This window comes from Hemicordylus capensis, chromosome 4 (genome assembly GCF_027244095.1).
Source record: "Hemicordylus capensis ecotype Gifberg chromosome 4, rHemCap1.1.pri, whole genome shotgun sequence".
In the NCBI taxonomy this organism is placed as follows: Eukaryota; Metazoa; Chordata; class Lepidosauria; order Squamata; family Cordylidae; genus Hemicordylus; species Hemicordylus capensis.
This window is the reverse complement of record NC_069660.1, coordinates 140477916-140505763: the sequence shown is the minus strand read 5'-3', so window position 1 is coordinate 140505763 and position 27848 is coordinate 140477916. Positions and strand designations below refer to the sequence as shown.

At 43.3% G+C, this 27848-nt stretch overlaps 1 protein-coding gene across 2 annotated transcripts in view; it reads left to right on the top strand.

The window, feature by feature from the left end:
* Positions 1-9907: 9907 nt before the first annotated feature.
* Positions 9908-27848, top strand: part of LOC128322196 (coagulation factor XIII B chain-like) — a 43976-nt gene continuing 26035 nt past the window's right edge. Inside the window, exons 1-6 of one of the 2 annotated variants that reach the window (XM_053242997.1) lie at positions 9908-10059; positions 16463-16633; positions 18093-18281; positions 20989-21171; positions 22851-23063; positions 25203-25376. In XM_053242997.1, the coding sequence (XP_053098972.1) occupies positions 18188-18281; positions 20989-21171; positions 22851-23063; positions 25203-25376 (664 nt within the window). In that variant the 5' untranslated portion in view covers positions 9908-10059; positions 16463-16633; positions 18093-18187. The remainder of the gene's footprint in view (positions 10060-16462; positions 16634-18092; positions 18282-20988; positions 21172-22850; positions 23064-25202; positions 25377-27848) is intronic. The other variant, XM_053242999.1, reaches the window with a different exon arrangement.

Here is a 27848-nt window from a genome sequence, read left to right as displayed (position 1 = left end):
GCAAGCCCCTTCTGGTCCTCAGCAGCCTCTCCAGCAGAATGGCAAAAACGATCTGCAGCTCCTTCACTTGACATTTGGAGTGTCGAGCATCAACTCAACACAACGATTTATTGAGTGGAGGCAGGGGAGTCATCGTAGTCCTGGAAAGTCTGGAGTCGGTTGGGAGAGTGGTGCATAACTTCCTCTTAGTGGCCCACAGGAGGGTTTCAGGCTGTTTGGGGTGCCTGTTTACAGCAGGGGCATGTTTCACCCTCCAAGCATCTCTTTTAGTGGCCCTCTAGCCCTCCCTTGCCATGCTTAGTGCAACAATGTGAGTGGTGTTCTTTGGCTTAGGCATGGCTTGGGGTCTTTTCTTCTGGCACACACACTCCTTTCCCTCTGTTTCTTGTTCTTCAATTTTTTTTTTATTTTTTTTTTTGGTCTTTTCACTGGGGATACAGGACTAGTGGTTATAGCATTGGGCTAGGACTTCTGGTCTGCGTCCTTAGCCTTACCTGGCCAAAGCCAGCTGTGCCAGTTGTGCTATATTTAGCTCTTTGCAAGATGCCCCCTAAAAAGGGACAGATCAAAAGTGCAGGGAAGGGCAAGGCTTCTGTGCCCACATAACGTGAAAGGTAAAGTTGTGCCATCAAGTCGGTGTTGACTCCTGGTGACCATGGAGCCATGTGGTTTGCTTTAACCACATGGAGGTTAAAGGAGGGGTTTACTATTGCCATCTCCTGCGCAGTATGAGATGATGCCTTTCAGCATCTTCCTATATTGCTGCTGCCCAATATAGGTGTTTCCCATAGTCTAGGAAACATACCAGCAGGGATTCGAACCAGCAGCCTCTTGCTCCCTAGGCAAGTTACTTCCCTGCTGTGCCATTAGGTGACTGCCTGTGCCCAGATGCCCTTCCTCCAAACATCATGTTCAAATTCCATCCTCTTCATCCATGGATGAAGGTGATTTGGCTTTTGTAGCTCTACATCCAGGCCCTCGAGGAGCAGAAAGGGAAGAAGGGACAGAGTGCAGATGGATCCCAGCCTGCTCCGAAACCTGCTTCTAGTAAGCATGGCACCTGCACTAATATGCGCTCACAATTATTACAGGAGATGAGTGCCAGGCTTGCAGTCTTGGAAAGAGCAGATGACACCACTTCATCACCACAATTACCAGAGGATTCAGACCCTGAGCTTGGGCCAAATGCTGCCAGTGATGATGTGGGTCCCCCAGGTGAGTACAACTGGAATTCATTATACCAGCAGTGGGCTAGCTCTCTAGCTAATGTTTGTGTGTGTGGGGGGGTTGTCCCCCGTTCTACCCCTGTGGAAGAAAGACTTCGCCTCAGGTTGGATACCTTGAAAATCAGCTTTTATTATAAAACCTTGTCAGCTCAGAGGTGACCAAGGGAGTGCTCCTCTGAAGCCGAGACAACTCACACTGGCCCCTGGCAATATGCAGCTTGATGATCTTATTCATAAAAAGCAGAAGTTATATGTTTCTTGAGTGGCGTAAGTGTTGAAACAGTTTGAGGAAAATTACACGTGTATACAAAAAGGGAAGTTACAGTAGCTGTTCCGAGAATGGTTTTGCATAAGATGCTCAAAAGACAGATCGTGTGATCAACACTTGTTACTTGCTAGCTCAAACAAGTCTAGACTGAAGGGAATTTTTTTTCTATTAGTACATGTTCTCATAAGTCCCAATTTGCTGCGTCTGCTACATTGCAAGCCTAGCCTGCCTTCCCCACTTTGGTCTCCTTCTGCTTGCAACAGCATTTTCTCTAAAAGCACTTAACTTTAGGCCTCAACATAACTACAGTAAGACCAAATGAATATTCCAGACTCCACATCCCTATAATGTGGCTGCGTGGCCAACTGCAAAACTAGCTGTGGGGGAAATTACTAAGACACCTGCCACCCCTCCCACGCCTCAACTTTCGGCGTGGGAAAAGAAATGGGCTCTATCTTTGCAGATAGTTGTGGGGTGTGTGTGTCTGTGTGTGTCTCAGTCTGAGTTGCCTGAACTTCCAGCAGTGTCTGAGATGACTTCACTGACTGCTTTGCTTGCAAATGATCATCATGGGGGTGGGGATGTTTCCATGCCATTGTGTGACCACCTTCTCCCATCGACAAAGAAGAAAATTTGGAGAAATGAGTATGTTGACATTTTCTCTTTGCTTTTTTGTGAACTTGACCCCAAGGACTGTGACAAACCTGACAACAAAGAACAGGAGCAGGTTGAGCGTAAGCCTGGGGACTGTAACTAGTCCAATTGTTTATATGGAAGTGGTGCTCCAGGAGCAACCAGAGTGCAGTCCTTCTTTGGTTAAGTATCTTGACATTATATACTGTGCCTTTTCCAAGTTTAGTGGGCTGGCTTGGGCTAGGTATGATGTATTGTTTAGAATGCTTTCAGCCTTAAACCCTGACCTCCCATGAGATGAGCATCAGCCCCAGTTATGGCTGCAGATTATGACACCCAACCACCCCATACAGGGAGACTATTCTGATAGTAGCTATCTACTGATGAAATAGCCAGCCTTGTCCTCTAGGGGATACATGGCTGGCCAAGGTGTTCAACCCACTAGTTATTTTGGAATATGGATTTTCAGGGTGGTGTTCCAGGATCCAGTGCTGATTCCGGCATTCCATTTGCAATGGAAAGCATCCCTTTTGCTCCTGTGCAAAGGGCAGGGGCGGCAGAGGATGCACCAAGGATCAGAAGGCCAACAGAAAATGAGGGGGAAATGGCTCTTCTGGGTAAAGGGCCCAGATCTGGTTTAGTTAGAACTCTAGTCCACTTACTTCAGCGCTACCCAAAGTGGGACGATACACAGTACTTGGGTGAGGGTTTCCAATTTGGGTTTCATATACCATTTCAGGGACCTCGGATAGCTTTTAGGGCAAATACCTTTATATCAGTTTGAAGCAGGTGGTTAGGGATAAGATTAACAAGGAGGTTTCAGAGGGGTGCGTGTTGGGATCGTTCCCCACTCCACCGGTGCCTCATCTTAGGATGTCTCCTTTGCGGGTTGTTCCTAAGAAGACACCTCATGAGAACTGCCTCATACATCATTCATCCTTTCCCAAGGGGGGGATCAATGAACGCTTCCATTCCCCAACATATGTGCTCAGTTCACTATAAGTATAGGTCTTTCAATGTAGCAGTGTACATGATGTGAGCACAGGGGAAAGGGGCAATGATAGGTAAGTGTGATATTAAATCTGCTTCTTCTGGTTAATACGGATGACTTCAACCTCCTGGGTTTTGCTTTCGAGGGATTTTTCTACATGGACAGGGAGCTCCCAATGGGGTGTTCCATATCCTGTGTGACATTTGAGCACTTCAGCTCTATGTTGGAATGGGCAGTCAGGGAGTGGTCTGGCCAGGACACAGTGATTCATTGCTTAGATGAATTTCTTTTTGCTGGCCCTCAGAGAGATTTATGTGCATCTCTCATGCAGACGTTTAAGGACCTGGCCATTGAACTGAATGTACCCCTTGTACAGGAAAAAACATGCCTTACCTTCTGCATGCCTTTCCTTCTTAGGGATTGAAACTGATACCACTGGGCAATGCTGCTGCTGCCTGCCTTTCAATACGTTTCAGGACCCACTTGCACTCTCTCCTTTAGGCCCGCAAAACAACCATTCACGAGATGCAGGTGATCACTGGACATCTCAGTTTCATGTGTAGGGTCTTTGCACCAGGGAGGGCTTTTCTATGATGCTTGTGTGATGCGATAGAGTAGTTGACCAAACATCAGCATATCCATTTGACTTGTGGCGTCAAAGTTGATCTTTGGGTATAGATGGATTTTTTGTCTAGCTTTAATGGCATCTTCCTCTGGAGATCTGAGCTCCTTTTAGAGGCTGACATGCAGGTTTATTTGGATGCATCCAGTACATATGGCTTTCGATTAGATTTGGGGGGCATTGGTGTTCTGCACCCAGGCCTGCATCCTGAGAAGCGTGGGATATTACTCGTGATTTGACTTTTTTGGAATTTCCCCCCATCCTTGTGGCAGTACATATTTGGGCAGATTGCTTTTCAGACAAATTGTACATTTTTGGTGTGATAACTCAGGTACAGTTTAGGCTGTCAGCTCCAGGATTTCCAGGAACCTGCGGGTGATGCACTTGGTCAGAACCTTCACACTGCAGTGTGTGTGTCGCAGTAGACTTTTTTTGGCTTGGCACATCCTGAATCTTGATAGTGGTAAAGCTGATACCCTGTCTTGAATGCAGGTGGAACGCTTTTGTGCTTTGGCCCCAGCAGCCAGGGTACATGCAGAGATCCTGCTGGCCGACCTTTGGGAGCTAGGAGATCAGAGGTAGAGCAGGATAGTCATCACTCTCTTGACCCCAGCACTAGGGTTAATTATGAGGCGGTGCTATGTTAATTCAAGCAGTTCAGGCTGTTGGCATTGCTACCAGCTGTTTGGCCCATTCCTGTAGAGCACGTTACAATATTGTGTACACCTTCATCATTGGGGATTGGCAGCTAGGTCCATTGGGGGCCACATTGCTGCATTGACCTTTCAAGCCAAGTTGAGGGGTTATCTTGACATGTCCACTGATTTTAGGATTCATGAAATGTTAGAAGGGTAGGTTAAAATGCACCCTTCCATTCCTGATGTGTGCACTCCGTTTTTCTCTCAGTTGATTGGTAAAATATTAAATCACTTCTCTAAGCTTTGCTCTTCCAGTTCTGAAACTCTACTGTTTAAGTCTGCCATGTTGGTGGCATTTTCCGGCGTGTTCCAAATAAGTGATTTGCTGGCTGCATCTAGGTTTGACTTTGCCAGCTGCACCTTTGAGTTCAAGGATGTTCAATTTCACAGGGCTCTGAAACAGATCAAAGGGGTCAGGGATCTCAAGTACACCTGCTCAGCTGCCCTTCTTTTGTGATGTGCCCCATGACGGCCTTTACCAAATACTCTGAAGTCAGAGTGATTGGGCAGGCCTATTGTTTAGGCACAGGGATCAATCCCTTCTCACATGTTTTCAATTCTGGGAAGCTATTAAGGCAGCTGTTTCACTGGAGGGTCTGCAACCTCGGGATTTTGGGACCCATTTTTTTTCACATAGGGGAAGTTTCCACTGTGGCTGCTTTGGGTCTCCCTGAGGACCACTATTGCTGGTGCTCTTTGGCATGCCACAGTTATGTGTGCAGTTTCCACCCCTTACTTTACCTCTCCTACTGACACTGCTTTCTTCTTCAGATGGGAGTGTGGCAAGCCTGCCAGTCTGCGTATTTGTGGCCATAGCTTTTATCTTTTGGGCCAGTCACTGGGCTCAGCATGCCAGCATTGGCACCCAGCTCAGTTGCAGTCCTGCGGCAGTGGTGGAGTGACTGGGCTGGAGGGGGATGATACGGAGCTGTCTTTTGACACTACTTGATGAGTAAACTAGGATGAAGCAACCCCCTGACATTCTGAACTTACACCTTGGTTGCAATGACTTGGGTTTACTTAAAGGCAAGGCTCTGATTTTGCAGGCCTTAGCAGATGTTACTGTTCTGAGTGCCCATTGGCCTGGAGTTCATTTGTTATGGTCTAACCTCATCCCCAGACATCTGGGGCGTTGTAATGGTGATTCTAGGGAGATTAATAGATCCTTCAGGAAAATTAATAGGGAGATTGGCAGGATACTCCTCTTATTGGGTGCTGGTGTAATTGCACATCTTGCTATCAAGTTTCATTTGTCCTACCTTTACAGAGCGGATGTGGTTCATCTTTCAGATGCGGGTAATGATTTATTTCTTAAGGATTTGCATCGGGGCTTGTTTAAACTTCTCAAATTAGGGGAAGAAGGCTAAACTAATATTTGCTCCCTTTTGTGCAGGGAAGTGCGGCGAGGGTAGGCAGGTTTGTCTAATGATGTACAACTGGAGGCACCATTAAGATGAAGGGAACTCTATGGAACAGCCCCTCAGAGTTCTGTGGCTCAGGGTGGCTAGGAATGGAATCCCTTGGGGAGTCACTTGGCTCACCCACTTAGAGTTTTATGGCAAATGTGTAGCTAAGTAACTACTTCTCTGGATTATTTACTATAGCCAGTGACATTTAGGGATATGCACAAAACTGGTTTGGCCTGTTTGGTTCAAATTTGAATCCAATTCAAACCAGGGTGGGTAGGTTCAGTTTTTGTTTTGCTCAACACACACACCCCTCGTTCGGTTCAAATTTGAACCCAACTCGAACCAGTTCTAAATGTTTCTACATAGGGTATAATGGGGACTCAAACCAGCCCATTATTTCCTATGCAGAGCATCTATGGGTACAAAACCAGGGTGGGTGGTAGACACCAAGGGTTTCCTACCACCCATGAAACCCCAAAGCAATCGGACACCCCTGCAATTTTTAATGATTTTTTTGAAGATTTTTATGGTTTTTGCATTTTTCTCATAGGGTATAATGGGATTTGAGGATGCCCCAACTGCCCCCTCCCCCCATGGGGTGCCTGGGCACCAAAGTGGGTTTGGGTAGAAGGAATTATAAAAAATATAAAACTGAATACTGAGGAAGACCCAGTACTGTCAAGCAATACCTTCACTCAATCTCAGTCATCACCTCACAAAAGGGAATTGTGTTTCTTTTGCAAGAACCAGGCTACAAGAACCTATTGCATTCAGTTGCTACAGAAAATGCTGGTCATTCATTTAAGATGCTGTTGAAAGAAGTGGGAATGAGAAACTGCTTGTCAAGCTTTGTACATCCCTTGATCCTCAAGATGCACATGCTATTGACATTAAATACCACAAACTGTGCTGGGCAACACATTTAACAAATGTCAATTGCTCAGCACTCAACCCATAAAAACCAAGCAAGGCAAATGAGGTGAAAGCTGAAACTGAATTCCTTAGTCTGCTTGAGAATACAGTGTGGGATGGAAATATAGTCACCATGGCTCATCTCCAAGAGGCATACATAGGAATCCTGATGGGACATAATGTGGACAGCCATCCCAGCCACACACACACACAAAACAATTTATACAGCATGATCTCTTTATTCCCCTTGGTCCCTCATCCCTTCCAGCTGCTGCCTCTGTCTTTCCATCTCTTCCCTCCTCCTGCTCAGACCCCCTCCCTTTGGGAGGTGCACTGCTGACGTCATCCCCACACGCCTCCCTGTTGGCCCCCTCAGGGCTCATTATCGGATCCATGGCTGGAGCCTTGCGCTGCCACAGACTACTGGAGCTTGCTGGGGCCACTTCCCAGTCCTTCAGCTGGCCTCCTCCTGCCTCTTCATGACCGCAGCCCGCCTTTACTTCCTCGGATGACCTCATCACCGCACCCTCAGAGGTAAGGCCGACCAGCTGGGTCTGTTAATTCTGTTAAGAACTAATGTGCCTACTTTCTTTTCAGTATAAGCTTAATCGATAATTACCATCTTCACAAGTTAGCCCATTTCTACCTCAAGCATTCATGCAGCTGCCATCCTGAATAGGGCTGGATGATGTCATCACAAACTATGAAATGAATTTGGGTGGATGACATTATCACAAACTATGCTGTCGAGTTGTCCCTATGTGTCCCTACATCTGTACCAAATTTGGTCAAAATCGGTCCAGGCATTGAGAAGTAGAGGGGGGGGGGAGAGAGAGAGAGAGAGAGATGCATGATCACATAACCTTACTTTCCTTAAGGAAAGTAGGCTAAAAATGGCCATTACTGGGTGACTGAAGGAAAAAAATGGGCATGATCCCATTGTTATCAGTGGGAAAGAAAGATGCACGTATTTAGGGCACACTTCACTCACATTTCAGTCCATGAAAACAGTCCTGAAATTTTGGCTGGATCATGCCCTAGCATTATTAACTACTTTGTATATTAAGACAATTCTGTAAATGATACATAAACATACCAACCTGTTAAGTACATGTGGCACAGTAATAACATCAATGTAGAACTTGTGGTGTTCTCCCTAATTTTAGTACATTATTCTGATTATAGACAAGGGTGGGTCCGGTGCTGGGGGGGAGGGGCAAGTTGTTTACCTCTCCAGTTCTCCCCACATTCATTTCAGGAATTTAACACATGGGACATAGCTCGCCCACCCAGAAACACACATTGCCCCTTCTGTGCCCCCCCTCCACTTTTTTCCTGGTGCCACCACTCATTACAAATAAGATGTGTTATTACCATATTGCATGTTACCTTTACCCCCATACAAGCAGAGGAGAAATCAGCTCTATGGCTGTGCTTCTGTTCTTGGGATAAACAGAATCTGGGACAAAAGAACATCCATTTGCTTGTATCATCGTTTTTGAACATTAAGATGCTAGGCCATACAGGAAGGTGTGGTGAGGGGAAGTAGCTTGGATGGATTTAAAAGGGGATTGGGCAAATTCATGGAGGACAAATCCATTAATGACTACTGGTCTTGATGTCTACATGCTACCTCCAGGTTAGTAGTGTGCCTCTGAATACCATTTGTAAGGAAGCAATGGCAGGAGAGGGGGCATACTTTCAGCTCCACTGGTGGGCTTACCATCTGGTAGGTCACTGTTAGAAATGGGATGCTGTTCTAGATGGGCTTTGGGCCTGATCCATCAAGGTTCATATGAGGGCTGGTACAATTTGGTGGTCCATTCTCCAGGTTCCTGTTGATATCCATTCATTCACACATTTTTAAAATTAAAAATACTCCTCTTACCTTAACTATAGCCAAAGCTCCCATGCACAGCTATTGATTTTTCTCTTTACCATTACCACACTGGGGCAATATGGGTAAAAAGGAAAAATGGCACCAGTCAGAAAGCAGCTGTGCACTGGAATTTTTGAGACCACTGATACAAGTGGCAGCAAAGAAGTAGATCAAGTCAGTGTGGCTTTTAAATATATTTTAAAAGTAGGAACATATGTATATATTTTAGAAGTGTGGAAACAATTCAGGACCCTATGAATGGAATATATATATATATCCGCTCAAATGGTCCTGGAACAAACAAAATGCCCCCCACCCCAACAAACAAACAGGTTTTTGGAAGAAAAAAAATACTTTCTGAGGACACCAGGGGTGAGCAATGGAGTGCCACAGAACCTTATCAGTGGAGCAAAGATTTTGCTGTATATTAAATACTTATAGAGGAAAGGTACTAGATCTGCTTTGGTTGTTATAAGTTTATTTAGCTTATTAATGCAGCTTGCTGTACATTTTAAAACATATTCAGAAAATGGGCCAAATTCCTCTGAGAAATCCTAGGCTTGTTCACAGGACCACTGGCAGGAGAGAAGAAGTGCCTGGCAGGGGCACTCCCAATTTTTGTTAGGCCTCCCTGTCAGCCCTCTCAGGGCTCAGTGAACTCATTTCCGGATCCACGGCCGGTGCCTCAGGCTGCCACAGACTACTGGAGCTTGCTGGGGCCACTTCCCATTCCTTCTCCTCCTGCCTCTTCCTGACCGCGGCCCGCCTTTACTTCCTCAGATGGCCTCATCACCGCACCCTCAGATGTAAGGCCGACCGGCTGGGCCGGACAGTCAGATTACAGTTTACAACCACAAAATCGAATCTCTGATTCGTTCACCTCTGGTTTGGCTTGATGTATGAAGGCAGCCAGTAGAGAGAGAGATGATATGGCACCCTCTGCTGATCAAATTGCTGGTGGACAACTAAAAGGGCAGGTTCAAAGGGCAGGTAACCCTGCTAGGCAGGCTTATTTTTTCTGGCCAGCTGATAACTCAGCTGATAATAGACCAAAGGCTGGCCTATTGCTTCAACTGTTGTTGCCAGAGTTACAACACAAAACCCAGAAAGCTTTTGCAAACACACCGCAGTGGGGTTAAAAGTTAATGTGCCTAATTCTGGTAACTCTTCCTCCTCTTACTGTTATATCAATCAATCAAACAAACAAAAAAGAGTAAAGAAACAAAGGCGGAGGATTAGAGGAAAGAACAGATGACACTAGAGAAAGAGATCTTGGCAGTGTGAGTCCTCAGAGGCATTAGTAACTGGAAGTGAGGATTCTGTGGTACAGAAAGTGCTGCTACTTCCCTGAAGGGGCTATGAAAGGTGTCTGGTCTGGATTCTTCCATGTTTTCTGTGGACATGCTGTAGTTCTCAAAATGGTAAGCTGTGAGAGCAAAAGGAAACATTTAAATCGGGGGATATGCATGTTGAAGCATTCATGACAGAAACAGTTGATTACCACAGAGTTGTACAGCTGGAGGTTAGAATCAATTCAGCAGTCTGTTATCTTCCATTAAATATTGGAATGGTGTTGGTTTTGCCCCACCTAGGATATTTTGTTTGAAAAATTGGCTTTTTAATCTGTGACATGATGACTGCCTCCGTTTAAAGAATGAAAACCTGTCTTCAGAACGGGAACTATCGGGTATTGCTAGATACCTTAAGGATCCAGCGGCTGGTGCCACAGCCTCCCCTGCCCCCGCCATTTTAATAATTAAACCTTTTCAAGCCTTCTAAAGGGATCCAGTGCTCTCTTCCAGTTGTTAAAGCCATTCATCACCAGTACATCCTTGTTGTACCTGGTCAGGGTCCTATTTGGATGTGGTCCCTGGCCCATAGTACTTCCTTTATTTTAAAATTTGCAATTAGAGCCAATGTGGTGTAGTGTTTAGAGTGCTGGACTAGGACCGGGAAGACCCGAGTTCAAATCCCCATTCAGCCATGATACTTGCTGTGTGACTCCGGGCCAGTCACTTCTCTCTCAGTCTAACCTACTTCACAGGGTTGTTGTGAAGAGAAACTTAAGTATGTAGTACACCGCTCTGGGTTCCTTGCAGGAAGAGCGGGATATAAAATGTAAAAATTTTTAAAAATTTGGTGGCAGTCTTACCACCACAAGAAATCTGAGAGAAGCTTACTGTGCATTAGTATCTCATCCCTCAACCTTTCTTCTTCTTCTTTTGTGATGGCTTTGCTGCTGCAGAGTTAAACAGTGTTTATGATTACTCAAGTGATCCTGAGAAAGCACCTTGATGAGTTAAATAATATAACTTTCTGTTATACTATTAGATTCCATCCCTTGCACTTTCTTTTGCTCTGCTTTTCGATTTTAGTTCTGCCATCTATCCAGCCAGCCATAATGAAGCATGTTTGTTTTCCTACAAGATGTGAATAAGAGTTTGTTTCTTCAGAAATGATTATGCTAGTGAATAACAGAGCAGGGCGCTTTCCAGATTAACCCCTACAACCCATCTGCTAAGTGTGCTGCTTTACTCCCTGTGTTGTGACACCACAGTCCCTACGCTGTCAGCAGGGTGCCGTTCACATGTCAGATGCCTTGCTTCAGATTTTATTGCTGCAATTTAGTGCTATAACTCTAACCCAACAGGAGTCATGAGATATATGCTCAAATTATTGAAAAAGAACATAGAGACAAATTGAGATTCTATTCTAATTTTTCTAGGAAACAATGGGATATTTTATAGAGATTGAGTAAGGACTCTTCAATTACCATCAAAAAGGCGGATAAAGGTGGAGGAATAGTAATAATGAATACCATTGATTATAATGCAGAAGTTGTGTGACAACTTCAGGACATTGATTGTTACAAACCACTCACGTGTGATCCTACCTTGAAGGTTTATAGTCTGATTAAAATGGTCTTGAATGAGGCAAATGTAAGGGGATATATTTCAGATTCCACTAGTGAATTTTTGTTGAATAAAACATCGAGGGTCCCCATATTCTATGTGTTACCTAAGATACACAAGCCACAAAGACCACCAATGAGTAGACCTATCATAAATGCGTGCAATTCCTTATTGGAACCCCTATCGATTTATATAGATTATTACATCAAGCTGTTTGTGATGGAATTGCCCTCATATTTGAGAGATACTCAAGACCTTATCGCCCAAATGGAAGGCATGAGTGTAGAAGAGGGTGTTATCATAGCCACATTAGATGTAAAATCCCTATATACGAATATTCCACTACAGGAATTGAGGCAGGTTATAGAGGAAAATCTAGAACAAAGGAAAAGCAGAGAGCCACCTACTTTTTTCATTATGGAATTAGTGGATATTGTTTTCGATAATAATTTCTTTAGATATAAGGAACAATTCTTCCTGCAGCTATGTGGGGTATCTATGGGATCTGCATTTGCCCCTAGTGGAGCTAATTTGTTTATGGGAGACATAGAGAGGATATTCATTTTGAATCCAACTGTAAACCCCGCCTTTAAAAAAATATTGTTTACTATAATAGGTATATAGATGATTTATTGATTCTCTTTAAACCAGAAAATAAGATGAGGGATTTTGTTGGTTGGCTAAATGAGATACATCCCAAAATTCAATATACGTAGCAATACAGTAAGAAACAGGTGCCCTATTTGGACACCATAGTAAAAATAACAGGAGAGAGAAAGGTAGTGTTTGAAGCATACAAAATACCTAGCGATAAGAACACATTGTTGCACTTCAACTCATTCCATCCAGACCATTTGAGGCGTAATTTACCATATGGTCATTTCCTTAGATTGAAAAGAAATTCCACAGCATCCAGACAATATGAAAAGGAAGCAGTTTCTTTAGTTGGACAGCTACAAGAGTGGGGGTATCCTGAGTAGGGATGTACATTTCGTTTCGGATACAAAATGTTTTGTGCACAAAACAGGCCGTTTCGGCTGTTTTGTAGCCGAAACAAAACACCCAATGCTCAAAACAGAAAATTTTGTAGCAAAAACAAAAGGTCCCTGTTTCGGATACAAAATGTTTTGTTTTTTCGGCTGTTTTGGAACTCCATTTTGCAATTGCAAAAAGTCCTTCTCCTTCAGTCTCCATTTTGAGTTTTGACATCTGTTTGAATTTCCAGCACTTCCAGGCCACAGACTGGCCAGTGAAAGCATGGGCTGATCTGCTGGCAATTGCCTCCTTATTCCTTTTAAGCAAATTTAAGGGTAAATTTTACCCTCATTGGCTAGTGGGGCAGTGTGCATTTACCCTCATTGCCCAGTGAGGCATTGTGCATTTCATTGTTGTTGTTTCACACTGTTGTGTGTAGATCAATTGCATTTCGGGTGGGGGGGGATGTGGATGTGCATGACCTTTGGAAATCTGCCTGATTTTTCCCAAAGCTCTGCTGTTGTTGATGTGTGATATTGATGTTATTTGGGGTGGATTCAGGGCAGAAAGGGGGCTTTGGGGGCAGAAGAGTGGTTCAGATAGTAGTGCCCCAATGGGTGCCTGCTGCCACCCAGATTCCAAAGGAATTGGAAAAGGGCTGATTTTTAAAGAATTTCTGAAGTTAACATGTCTTTGGGGCAGATTTGGGGCAGAAAAGGGACCTGAGGGGCAAAACAGTGGGTTGGGTGGCAGTGCCCCAAGGGGTGCCTGCCACAACCCAGATTCCAAAGGAATAGGGTAAAGGGCTGATTTCTTAGGAATTGTTGAAGTTTACGCTTCTTTAAGCCCCCCCCCCCAGGGAATAAAGGAGGTTTCAGAAGACCCAAAACTCCACCTGGGGGGCACTGGGGTAGCTGGGAGCGAGTGGTGGTGTAGTGCACACAGGGTGCCAACCACCCCCAAGGGTTGCTAACCCATGGGGTGCTGGGTTCTGTTGTTTCTGAGGTGTTCTGAGTATAGATTCTCTGGTAGCACATGAGATTTTCAATGACAAACCATGAATCCTTCTCATATGCTACCAGAGAATCTGAATCTACACTCAAACATCTCAGAAACAACAGAACCCAGTACCCCATGGGTTAGCAACCCATGGGGGTGGTTGGCACCCTATGTGCTCTACACCACAACTCGCTCTGGGCCACCCTGGTGCCCCCCCAAGTGCAGTTATGGGGCAGGAATTATGGAGGTCCATCATTCCCTATGGGGAAGAACTTTACAGATGCGCAAACTTCATTACATCTTTAAAAATCAACCCTCTGCCCAATTCCTTTGAAATAATTCTGGCAGCTTCCTTGCCCCCACTGGGCACTACTACCCACCCTACTCTGCTCTGGGCCACCACTTTCCCCCCAACATGAAGCTATACCTTTGCTGAAACCTCCATTCTTCCCTATGGGAAAAATCTTATACTTCAAAAATTCACCAAAAATCAGCCCTTTGCCCAATTCCTCTGAAATTTGGGTGGTAGTTTCCACCCATTGGGCACTACCACCCCCACCCACTAGTTTTTCCCCAGGGCCTTTTCCCCCAAATCCAAAACGTTTCGGATTCGGATTTTGCAATTTCAAACAAAGAACAAAATTGGGGTGTTTCGGATTGGCTGATTTAGAACAAAGAACAAAACGGGGGTGTTTCAGATTCAAGCCAAAAACAAAGCAGGAAACAAAACAAAACGCATAACTCTAATCCTGAGGATGTCATATGTAAAGCACGCCAGAGAGCCAAATTGAGAAGAAGACAAGATTTATTGAAGAGCAGGATAAGGGAGAAGAAAAATAGAGTTATATGGACCATAGAGTTCACTCCTCTCTCTTATCAAATTCAGCGTATCATCTTGAAACATTGGCACTTAGTCTCTGGGATTGAAGGGTGTAGTGATATCCCCCTTATTGCCTATAGAAGGACCAGGAATTTAGGCAGTCTTTTGTCAAGGGCAGACTCCCTAGAAAAGGAAGATCAGAGAACACTAGTCTTAGAGGTTTTTACCCCTGTGGGAGATGTTCTATATGTGTGCAAGCGGAGCGCAGAATCAGCATAATGGATCCAAATACAAAGAAAAATAGGGATTTTGATTTTTTTTTTTTTTGCTACATGCGATACTAAGGGAGTGGTGTATGTAATAAGATGCCCATGTCCTCAACTGTACATAGGAAAGAGTGTGCGTAAAGTGAGATCAAGAATATTGGAAAACAAATCTAGAATTAGAACAGGACACAGTGAATCGCCGATTGTCCCCCATTTTTTAGAAATGGGACACACATGCGAGGACTTTAATTTCTTTGTCCTCTATATACTCCAAGGAGATTTTGTTATGAAGATATGAATACTACATTATTAAGGAAAGAGGCGTTCTTCATACACTTGTTCAGGACTCATATTGAAGGTCTTAATACTAACCAGGATCTCTCATGTGTTTTGGGGACAACATATTAGGAACAAGATGAATATATCTAGTTACTCTGTTACAGCATCTTGAACAGGAATCTTGGACTTGCAGGATTAGGAGAGAAGAATGAAAGTATAGCAATTAACTAATCTAGTAAAGAACGCAGTTGTTGGTCATTAGTCCTTTGCATGCTAAATTGGGAGTAGTATAAGAAAGAAGGGAGTGCGTAGAACTAACAAGCATGTCTCCGCAGGCGTAGTACCCTAAACACTGCGGGAGGACAAGGCAGTTGTGATTATTAAAGTATGTAATGTTTAGACCTCAAATGGTAAGTGTTTTTAGTGGATTTGTGTGGGGGGAACAGCACTTGGCAGAGAAGTGAAAGTTGATGTGAGCTCATGTAATGTGATGTGTTGTTTTTCCGTTTAGGTGTTATCTGAAGAAATAATATTCAGTTACGAAACAGAAAATCCTTGTTTAAAAACAATAATACAAGGCAGTATCTGGAAAATCTGTAATATTATGGTACATTGTTTGTATACTATGGTACATTGTTTGTTATACTGTACATTATTCATATTGTACATTGTTTGGGATATTGTACATTGTTTGGTCCCTAAAATGCATGGTTGAATTACTTATATTATCTCCACCTTGAACAAACTGAGAATGAGAATGCTTTCCTGAGAATGAGTATGCACTATTGCATCATGATGAGAAGTTTTCTCCCTATTGGATTCTACTGGTATTGAACCCCATCAGTTGACTATCAGGACTACAAGATAAGAACTGTTTACACCCAAGTGCCTATTGAATTATACATCTGTTTGAGAATTTGGGATTATATTTTTATGCACTTTGTTACATCAAGTGGGAATGTTACTTTAGCTCTGATATGTCTAATATATAAAATAATTGGGGGTGATTAGTTTATGTCTGGAGCATTCCTTTTTTAATATATTCAGTCATGGTGTGTTATTCATTTATCTGAGCAATTTAGTGCTGTATAACATTATATGTCAGTTGTAAAAAAGTAGTTGTATTTTCCATGGTAGATTCTGGGGATCATTTTCAATTCCATCCTGCCAAGCTGAAGCATTTTATAACAGTTCTAGTGGGTTGTCTGGAAAGCATCCAGGACTGGGTAATAAAAATGTGCAATACAGAGATAACGTAAAGTGATCTGAAAAAAATATCCTAAATTACCCATTGCTCTATTTAAGCATTCATTATACAGAATTCATAACGATAGTAGATAACAGAATATTTTTTCCTGGAGTACTTATTTTATTTAGCATATTTATATACCACCCCAAACTCACATCCCTGGGTGGCCTGCAATAAAACACAGATTGAAACCAAATTATAACAGTTTAAAACAATGATGGATTCTATAATATACCCACAAGTATTCAGCTATACGTTTGATTAGTTCTTCTGCTGTTGGGGGAAAGGAAAACATGTTTATTGTGATGCTCAATATATTTGCAGTGTGTGAAGAACCACCCGACATTGATTTTGCAGAAATTATAAGTGATGAGAGAGTTGCATATCAGGAAAGCAACAGAGTGCGATACAGGTGCAACCCTGGCTATACTTTGGAAGGGTCTGAATGGATAACATGTCATCAACTGAAGTGGACACCTCCACCAAAGTGTTTGGGTAAGAGGACACATTCTGCTTGTCTATTGCAAGCTTAAAACCAGAATATGAAATGTTCACCTCTTGATACCTTTCTGTATGCAAAGTTGGTTTGTTCATGTGTGAAGAGCTGGAACATTACGTGGACACTTTTCATACTGTATCCTAATTTGTATAAAAATAGCTACATAATCAGGCAAGCTTGTTGTTGTTAATAGGTATGGGGCTACTCAGGAACTACCCAATAAAACTCAATGATTAGCATGTCTGGCAACCCTATCTGGACTAGAAGTATTTAATCCAAGACTATAGAGAAAGCTGGAATTGCCATGTTGTACTAAACACCTATATTGGGCAGCAGCGATATTAGAAGGTGCTGAAAGGCATAATCCCACACTGTGCAGGAGATGGCAATGATAAACCCTTCCTGTATTCTACCAATATTCTATATTCCTGTATTCTACCTGTATTCTACCCTTCCTGTATTCTTCCTGTATTCAAACCACATAGCTCTGTGGTTGCCAGGAGTCAACACCTACTCAACGGCACAACTTTACTTTACTACTGTACTGGATCCTAATTCTCATCCTGGGACTCATGTCCGGGAGTGTCCTAGTGCCAGTGTTTTTCTTTGAGACTCTATTCCTTATCTGTAGACAATGAAGAACAAGAAATTCTGTTAAGAACTAATCTGCCTACTTTCTTTTCAGTATAAGCTTAATTGATAATTACCATCTTCACAAGTTAGCCCATTTCTACCTCAAGCATTCATGCAGCTGCCATCTTGAATAGGGCTGGATGATGTCATCACAAACTATGAACTGAATTTGGGTGAATGACATTATCACAAACTATGCTGTCGGGTTGTCCCTATGTGTTCCTACATCTGTATCAAATTTGGTCAAAATCGGTCCAGGCATTGAGAAGTTGAGAGAGAGAGAAATACGTGATCACATAACCTTACTTTCCTTAAGGAAAGTAGGCTAAAAATGGCCAACTTTACTGGGTGACTGGAGGAGAAAATGGGCATGATCCCATTGTTATCAGTGGGAAAGAACGATGCACGTATTTTGGGCACACTTATCCCATAACTCATGAGTTTACTCAAGAGCCTTATCCCATGGTTTTATCCAAGAGCCTTTGGTGGGGAACTTTCTCAAAAAAGGTTTGGTCCAAGTATACTATGCGAAACAGATCATCTTTATCCACATGCCTGTTGACATTCTCAAATAACTCCAAAAGTTTAGTGAGGCAAGACTTGCACTTGCAGAAGCCATGCTGGTTCTCCATCAGTAATGCCTTTTCTTCTATATGTCTAACAATTTTGTCCTTAAGTATGCTTTCCATCAATTTACCTGACACCAAAGTTAAGCTGTGAGCACAAATGTGAGCACAAATAGACTATCAAGTCAAATCCAGTAGGTACAAGACATGGAGAAATGAGCCCCAATGTGTTTTCTTCTTCCTCCTATTCTTTTAGCTCCCTGCAGTATCTCAAAACAACAGCTGGATACCCAAAACCTGCTTTTGGCTCGTGGCCGAAGACATTCACTAGTGATTCAAAATAATAATAAAATGGAATTTCTGTGCAGAAAAGGATATGTCCTGACAACTCCTTCAGTTGCAAAATGTGTTGATGGTCACATCAATTTGCCCTCATGTATCTCTGGTAAATGTGTTGATGTTAATAAATTACTCTTGCAATATTTTAACATATACAGGAGAACCCTGTTATTCATGGGGGTTCCCTTCCATGGGGAGAGCGGGGGGTGGATACCTAAAGCATGGATAATGGGGCATTAGGGCAATGGGAATTGGGGGGTTGGGTTCCTGAGGCAGTGGGACAAAAGGACAACAATGAACTGAAAATGGGGAAAATGGGGATGTGTGAACTACCTTGTTCTATGTGTCCCCAATTATTCAGCAATGGCTTCCATAGATTAAAAAATGTGTTTTCCCCACACAAAAATGGCTTCCCCCCTTCTTTTTCACAAAAAGCCACAAAATGGCTCCTGTCCTCAAAATGGTGGGCAGAAATGACTTTGGGTGTCATTTCTGCCCATCCCGAGCCACAGATATTCAAGTCCTTTAATTGTCTAATCTTATCGCATATACCGAGGTCAGGTAGCAATCACCCGGCCACGGATATGCAAAACTACTGATGCTGCATCCGCGATCAACAAGGTTCTCCTGTAATGTACATTTAAAATACAAATTGCATAGTAGAGTTTCTTGGCAAAGAAAACATTGTGTATCTTGTGATAAAAGCATGAAGCCTGGTATGAATAAAAAGCACCTTGTGACATTCAAATTAAGATGAGACTTTCCTGATATTCTTGGGCAGTCAGTCTTTCTGAATTCAGGTCAGACCTCAGCCCCATAGATTTGCTCCCATCTTTCTATAATTTTCCTGTCTGCAGTGCATGACATTCCTATGTGGAATGGACAAGTTTTTCCATTTCACTCTACTCCCTCATTGACAGATCCTGCCCATGCTTAATGAAAAGACAATCATCTGAGGAAGCAGCATGTGATGAAACCTTCATTTTGAAAGATTTGCATGACTGAGATAGCCAATGTGGCTGTATTGATTATTTTCCATGTTACTGCCACCGACTGGAAGGATATCCCTATTTCAAATATTCCCAGGCAGACGAGTATCAGAGCAAAGATGGACAGACTTCAAGCCTGAAGGTTGTTACTCAAACCCCGAAGTCTACCAACCAGTGATATTTGTAAATTGTGGTGGTAGATATACATTTAGAATTAAAGATCAGGGTGCTCCTGGGTTCATGCTCATTTTAGGGTTTCCCCACCCCACCAGCAGCAGAATTGTGTTCGCAACTTCACAGTCCTTTTTCACAAAAACCTATTCCTGGTTTTGCTTCAGGCTATTTTCATTTAATTCACGGGGGTGGGAGCTTTTTGTTGCTGCTACTCCCAAACAGTTGAGAGTCTGAAATGCTTGATAAATTACTGTAAATCACTCTCAATCTGTTGTTAAATCCTAATCCTCCTTCTGCTGCTAACCCCTGATCTAGAGTACTACAAATAAAGGACTTTCAGACTTGCATAGTCCTTTATTCTTGGCCTGAGATTACTGTAGTGTTGTGATAAATAATACTATAAAGCCAAGCTGATATGGACCTGGCCAAAATATGGCTGATATGGACCTGGTCCAAAAGGGTTCACAGACTCTTCAAGACCAGGACCTGAAAGGACCTGAAAGAAATAATATCATCACTTTTACCCCTTCACATGACATAGGCATTTATTTAAAAGCTGCAAAAGTCATTTATAAATTATGATGAGATTGGGAAATCTTTGGGACAGGAACCATTTTCTTATAAAGTTGCTATGTAAAACTGCTTTGAAAATGTCTTTGTTGAAAAGTGGTTTAGAAATATTCCTTTAAAAAAAAAATGTTAACGGGGGTAGAATAGTGACTGATATCCAGACTCAGTAGTAGTACTCAGGAGTTACTCTAATAACTACTTCATATCAAGAGGACTTCTCAGGAGTAACTTAGTCTGGATGTCAGTCAGTGAATAAAGCAGAAAATAATTGAACAGCAGACATATTTGTAGAGGAGAATTTGATAGAGTCCACCCCTTATTTAGCAGAAAACCTCAATCTGATAAGCTCACAGATGAGGTCTGAGGACAATTGCTTAAGGGCTAAAACACGGAAAGGTTTATTTTAAGAAGTTACAAACTTAGATAGAAAGTCTGAACCCTGTACTAGCTACCACACATGGTGTAAGGAAGAAGAAAGAACAGAGCGTGCACAGAAGGGAGTGTCTTAAGAGTACCAGCCTACTAAGCACAAGAGTCTTATAGGAGAGATACAAGAGCTCGAGGCGGTTTAATTTATGTTAACTGCCTTGAGTCTAAGGGAGTCAGGCGGTCAATAAATTTGCTAAATAAATAAAATAAATAAGAGCAAAGAGAGAATAGGGGGCAGTCCTGTACTCTGTATCTACTCCTAATTTACCTATTGGTCAATAGGAGTTGTTGTTGTTGGGAGTCGATGCCTATGGAGTCACATCTCCAACAATATTTCTGTAGTTTTTATGCAGTAGTTGACTGAGGGTTGATGCAATAATTATAGCTAAGGAGCACATGATCTAACATGAAATGACGGTCTGGTTTAATCATATAAAGTTATTTCTGGATTCGCCTCATCCAAAGAGGCCAAGTTCATTCGATGTGAGGCTTACGCTGCCCTGCCCATGTTCTACTCTGACCTGTGGTCTTTAAACCACATTTAAAATTCTCATTTGCTTCTGTAACATCATTCTAAAAATATACAAGTGCACTATCAAAGCTCTGATTGGATGGCTGAGGCATGTTTCTTATTGTTTCGTTGCTCATTAGAAAGAGGAATGAACTGCAGTCTTCCACCTACCATTCGGAATGGAGACATTATTACCTTAAATCAGAAACAGTACACAGCTGGCTCTTGGGTAGAATTCAAATGCCAACGGGATTATGCCATGGAAGGACATAACAGATCATTTTGCGACAATGGAAACTGGACCAAAGTACCTGTTTGCCTAGGTAAGGAAAAAAAGGAAATGGTTTTATAGTTCATATAAGTCATATTTTAAAGATGACTGAAACAAATGCATTGCATTCTTTTCTTTGGAGCTTCCTTTGACTTGCACAGGGGATCGTTTCAATCAGCTCACAGTTCTCATTTATCTGGAGCCCTTTTGAGGCAGGTTCATACCATTGTCCTTCCCTAGGGCAGAATTAGAACTAAGCAAGTGGAATGTAGGCTAGGAAGCCCCAGCTCAGAACTTCCTTACTTATTTTTATATAATACCCATCCTAGCATCGCTCAGGGCAGTTTACAGCAAAAATTCAACCTGTTTAAAATTCAAGATAAAACAGTGAACTTACCCCAAGGCCTCACCTTTTGCCATGAGCAAATCACCCTTCTCTCTGTATGATGGGGATAATAATTCTGACTTTTCTGTCAGAGCTAGCTCAGTTTTGCTGAGACCATTTATGCAAAGTATTTTGAATACTTGAAAAAGCACTATAAGAATAGTATATATTATTTATTATTCCCTCTGCAACATAACTTTCTGGTCCTCTCTCTACTTTTCATTTTACATCTTCTATGCCACCTTAGCATTCGAGGTAAAGATAAAGCATGCTGTTGAGTTGGTGTCAACTCCTGGCAACCACAGAGCCCTGTGGTTGTCTTTGGTAGAAAACAGATGATGAAAGGCATCATCTCATACTGTGCGGGAGATGGCAATGATAAACCCTTCGGTTTACCATTGCTATCTCCTGCACAGTATGAGATGATGCATCACTACTATATCACTACTGCCCGATATAGTACCAGCAGGGATTCGAACCGGCAACCTCCGGCTTGCTGATCAAGCCATTTCCCCGTTGTGCCATTAGGTGGCTAGCATTCAAGGTAGTGCACAGCAAACACCACTACGGGTGTGAATCCTTTGGCTGCATGCAGGTTTGGTCAGGATATTGGCTGGCACAAGCAACCATCTTGAAACCAAATCAAATGTACCAGTAACAAAGAACCTCTAGTCTAGGCCATATGTCTAGATGTAAAGGATGGTCTTTACAATCTTCATGGAAGCTGAAAAGGAAGGAGTCAGCCAGGCCATGCAGAGGATGGAACTCCACAGTCTGCCAGTGACTGCAGAAAAGGCCCATCTCAGGCACTTACCAATCTCATTCAAAGGATGGCAGGATCCAAAGTAGGGGCTCTCCAGATGACTTTTGTGAACTAAGGGGACAGGACCTTCTGACTGATTGCCTCCAGGCTGTGGGACTAGCTCATGGCTGAGACCTGCATGGATCCCTCTCTCCCAGCCCTTATGAAGAAAATGAGAACTACTCTTTTTTATCCAGGCTTTTGGCCAATGAGTTCCCCCTGTTCTCTTTTTAAGTTGTAGCTATGTGTGTTTTCTTTTTTAGATTGTGTTTATTGAAATTTTATTATTATTATTATCTTATCTTTAACCACCTAGGGAGCTTAAGACAAAGGGTAGTATAAAAATATAAATAATAAAAATAAACTGTCAGTGTCATATAACCAGAATTTAAAATCAATATGATTTGTATGACAGCTAACATATGCAATAATCATGTGAACTTACCATTACATTATTTCACTTCTCCAAAAAGGCAGTGCAGTGAATCTCAATAAGGGTATTGGCTTTCTTCCTTAACATCTTTTGTTTTCTTTTTCATTGCAGAACCCTGTACAATCTCAATGGCAGACATAGAAAGCCAGAAGTTAGAGGTAAAAGGGAGTCCACCTGAGACTACATCTGCAAATCTGTACCTTCCACGTGGTGATTCTGTTGAGCTTGGCTGTAAATCAGGATATGTCCCTGCAACACATCTTTCCCAATCTGCTTTTATAATTCAGTGCAATGGCGGGTCAGTTTTGTATCCTGAATGCAAAGGTAATTTGAGAAGGCCTGAAGTGAAAATTTAAACATTTGCTTTTCATCCCTGATATTGGAAGGTCAAGTCCTCATTGACTCTCATGAGTCAATTCCCTCGCCCCTCCCTCCCCCTCTGTGGCATTGTGACCCTTAACTCTTTTCCCCCATCTCCTCTCTCTGATGAACTCTTTGGGGGGAAAGCCTTGTCTTATTCTGTAAAGTGCCCCATACACAGATGATGCTATCTAAATAGCAATAATAATTCTGCTGCTTTCTATGCAGACAGAAAGTAACACCCATAATGTGAGGGCTGTTCTGTTTCTACTTCTTGTAAGTAACATATTTGCCGCATACTCCCTAGAAATCACATGTCATCCTCCCAGAATGGCTAACGGTGCTTTCATACCTCCAAGGAATGTATACCAAGATGGGGATCTGCAATAGATATCAGCTAGATCATGAGCAAAATTAGTAATCCAATAACCTTCAGTTTATAATGAGAGTTAAGATTCTTTACATTTTCACTTGTGTTCTAAAAAGAATGAAAATTGAAGGTTAAGGTGCCCATCTTAACTTCTGCACCATATTGTTTCTAAGGACTTTGTACAGTCTTGTATATGATGATGGCTTTAGAAATGAGACTCCATGCAACCACACTTTGCCTTGATCAGAGATGCATCAGGCAGAAATTCATCAGGGACATCTCTTGGTAGTGCTACACCTGTTAAATGTCTGCCTAGATGCATCCCTCCTCAGCCCAATGTCCAACTGATATACCAACTGAAAGACCAAGACAAAGTATAGGGTCAAGTGCAGCTCCCAGGCCTCAGCTGGCCTCTTGCAGCTTGAACATCTATATATTTAATTCTCTTAGCTGGCATGCGTGTCCTCCTGGATTTGGCGGTGGAACTCTTGTGACACATTGCAAGAGTTCCGGCCTGGGGTGAGAGTTGAAGGGAAAGAAAAATGGAGGCAGCGGGGGGCTGCAAAACAGCCAGATGAGGTGGTGGTATGATGGCCTGGCCAGGCCATCCTGGGTGAGGAGGAGGTGGTGGCCTCAGCTGGCCACTGAGAGGCGAAGGCGGCGGCAGGACGGCCTGTCCTGTCCAGGCCGTCCCAGTAAAGGAGGAGGAGGCAGCCTCGGCTGGCCGCAGGGAGGTGGCGGGGCGGCCAGGCCTGGCCAGGCCGTCCCAAGTAAGGAGGCGGCGGTGGCCTCGGCTGGCCGCTGGGAGGCGGAGGTGGTGGGATGGCCTGGCCTGGCCAGGTCCCGGGTAAGGAGGCAACGGCGGGGGTAAGGAGGCAGTGGCGGCCTGGACTGGCCACTGGGAGGCGGAGGCAGCAAGACGGCCTGGCCTGGCCAGGCCATCCCAGGTAAGGAGGCAGCGGTGGGGGTAAGGAGGCGGCAGCGACCTCGGCTGTCTGCTCGCCTGGCCGGGTGAGGAGGAGGTGGCGGCGGCCCAGCTTGGCCGATGGGAGCAGGAGGCAGCGGCGGGACAGCCAGACACAGGCAAGGGGAGAGGAGGAGAGCCGGCGAGAGGGCAAGGGGGCGGGGAAGCGAGTGGGGCAGCCTGTGTTGAGAGTGGGGTGGGGAGGAGGGGAGGGAGAAAGAGAGGGGGAGGGGGCAAGAGAGTGTGGGACAGGATTGGTTGGAACAGCCAGCCCCAAAGAGCGCACAGATGCTCTGTGTGGGTCGGCTAGTACTATACTAAATCTTTAGAAATATTTCATCTACTATTCCTTCTTCTTGTTCTCATATTTATGCTCCGGTCATCTTCACCAAGTCCCCTTATCTATTTGCAGGTGTAGTATATTAGCCAAGATACAAAAAAGCCCATGGTTTGAATCTTTCCTCTGCTATGAAATCACTAAAAGATTTTAGACAAGCCATTCCTCTGAGACACAGCCCCTTATTTGCAATATGTCCTTACAACAATCCTGCCAGGTTAAAGGATAATGAAAGGTTAAGGGAAACATGAAGCACTAATAAATAAAATGATAAACTTGGTTTGTTAGTCACCCCATTACAAATTGTTCTCTAGGCAGCTCACAACATAGCATTAAAACATCAAATAAAAATACATAACATTGAACACTTTGAACATTTGAAACAACTTTATACATACTACATTCATTATTACTCTTATTATACCTCCACAGAAATTGTATGCAGCCTTCCAGAAGTAGGTAATGGCCGCTTCCATCCTCAGCAGGATCAGTACAGGTATGAAGATACAGTGGAAATACAGTGTGACCGTGGGTATCGGCTTGAGCATGGTGCAGACAATTCCACATGCACAGAAAATGGCTGGTCACCTTCTCCAAGATGTGTACGTAAGTAAGGATGAGTAAATTCCCCATAGCTTTATTTGGAAATCAGTTAGCATTTACAAGTATTTGACGAGGGCTCGCAAAGAGAAAAAACCTAAATATTACCCACTAATGTATGTAGAATCATAGTTTACAAAGGGCCAGTTCAGATGACATTTTCAAAGTGTGATTAGATTCCTCTACTGGTGTACAAATGATCATCTGAATGGAAAACCACATATTCTCTACCCCAGATGTAATGTTAGATGTAATTTAGGATTTAGAATACGGTGTTGTCACTATCATGTAATTGGATGATCGACTGAAATGCAATGAGTTGTCCCCCCACCCGCCCCCATTAACTATAGAGCCTTGAATTGTAAATGGGAAAGAGCTGAGGAGTAGATCATCCAGTTATGTGGGCAGGTCCTACTTTGGGCACAATTTTTTCCTCCCTGCCTCTGGTGGAGATTTATGAGAGAGCTCTTTTGATCTCTGCCACACTAATTGACACAGGTAGAATAAGTGCTGCTTAAAAGACAAGCGTGCTGTTTACAGGGTTCACTCATCTTCTGGTATAAAATAAATGTAGAAAGTTGTGTGTGCCTGTGTGTTTGAATTTCAGACATGAATTTTTTGTTTTGCTCATGTTTTTGCTGTGACAAGAAAAACGGGCAGTTTTACCAATTAAGCCTTCAGGATCGCCCCGCTCCCTTGTCTTCACTCCTCCTCTTTCCAGTGCCCCACTTAAAGCCTCTTCAGTCATTTCCCTCTCCCCACAATTTGCCCTGCTGCAATGGAGGCTCCTCATTTGGGCCAGAGGGGGCATTGCCCCACTCCTTGCCAGCCCTACATTCTTGCTAGACTCCCATTCTCTTGCCAAACATATCATCTCTTCCTCTCTGTCTTTCTTTTTGTCCTACTCTCTCACCTCTCTTGAGGGTGAAAGAGAGGGAGGGGATTATAGCTTCCATATAAAACAAAGCATTTTAACTGAAATGATTAATTGGACAACTTCAAAATTATCCTGTTTGAAATGTGCATGTCTTTCATGCAGAAATATCTATATATTTATTTCTCCAAGGTGTACCCATTTCTAATCTCATGTGTGGCAGGTCGGTTGGGGACACCCCGACCCCAACATTAAACCCAGAGGTACCAACCCAGAATTATATGGAATCCAGGCCTGTGTCTGATTCCATTTTATTAAGGAATCAATTAATGCCTTAACTCAAGATGAACTGACCAGTACATGACTTGCCTCTGAGACCAATGGCAATTGCTCTGTGAAGGAAGAGGCAATCCCACATTGTATTCTCAATGTTTGTGAAATGGGTACTCAAAAGAGACGCAATGGCGATACTTGAGCTATCCAAATGCTAAAATTTAACTTGCTGAGCTTGCAGTTTCTCTTACAGAAATGCTCACACCAAGTATGGATGATTGCTCTGCTCTGCCCAAAGGGGAGAAAAGAGATGCATGGAGAAAAACCTTAAAGACGTATAAACTTCAAAAATCACTTAAAAACCAGCCCTTTGCCCAATACCTTTGAAATAATTCTGGTCGCTTCCTTGCCCCCCTTGGGCACTACCACCCACTGTACTCTGCTATAGGCCACCCCTTTCCCTTTGACGTGAAGTGATACATTTGCTTAAACCTCCATTCTTCCCTTTGAGGAATTCAAAAATAATTTTTAAACTTCACCAATAATCGGAGGAGTGTCCAATTGCCTTGGGGTTTGGTGGGTGGTAGGAACCCCTGGGTGCCTACCACCCACCCCACTTTTGTGCCCCTAGGTGCTCCACATAGGGGATAATGGGCTGGTTTGAGTCCCATTATACCCTATGAAAAAATAATTAGAAATATTTCAAAAATTTATAAAATATCATATGAGTGTCTGATTGCTTTAGGGTTTGGGTGGTTGTTGGCAGCCATGGGTGCTCCACAATAGGGAATAATGGGCTGGTTAGAGTCCCATTATACCCTATGAGAAAAAATAAAATAATAATTCAAAGATTCATTAAAAAAATCATATAAGTGTCTGATTGCTTTGGGGGTTAGGTGGTATGCACCCATAGGTGCCAACTACCACCCCAGCCACTTGGGGGGGGGGAGTTTCAAACAAATTCAAACCAGTTCAAATCGGTTCAAATTGAACCCGCCCAGTTTGGTTCAAATTAGAACTGGCAGCTTGAACCTAGTGGCTGGTTCAGGTCATTTGAATTTGAACCCTTGAACCAAACCGGTTTGAATTCGAACCGGTTTGCACATCCCTAATGTCTGTGACTTCTGCTGCACAGTGAGAAGTTGAGACTTCCCCCAGCCATGCAGCTCTCGCTCCCCACTTCGCTCTGAGCATCTTCCCCCAGCCTGCTTGACTGCTTGAAGCTTGCACTCCATGCTCCTGTTCTCCAGCACCCACATTTCTCCTCCATCTGAAGCCTCACCGCTCTCAAGCCTCAAGATCCTGGTAATATGCTGCTTCTACAGTCTTGG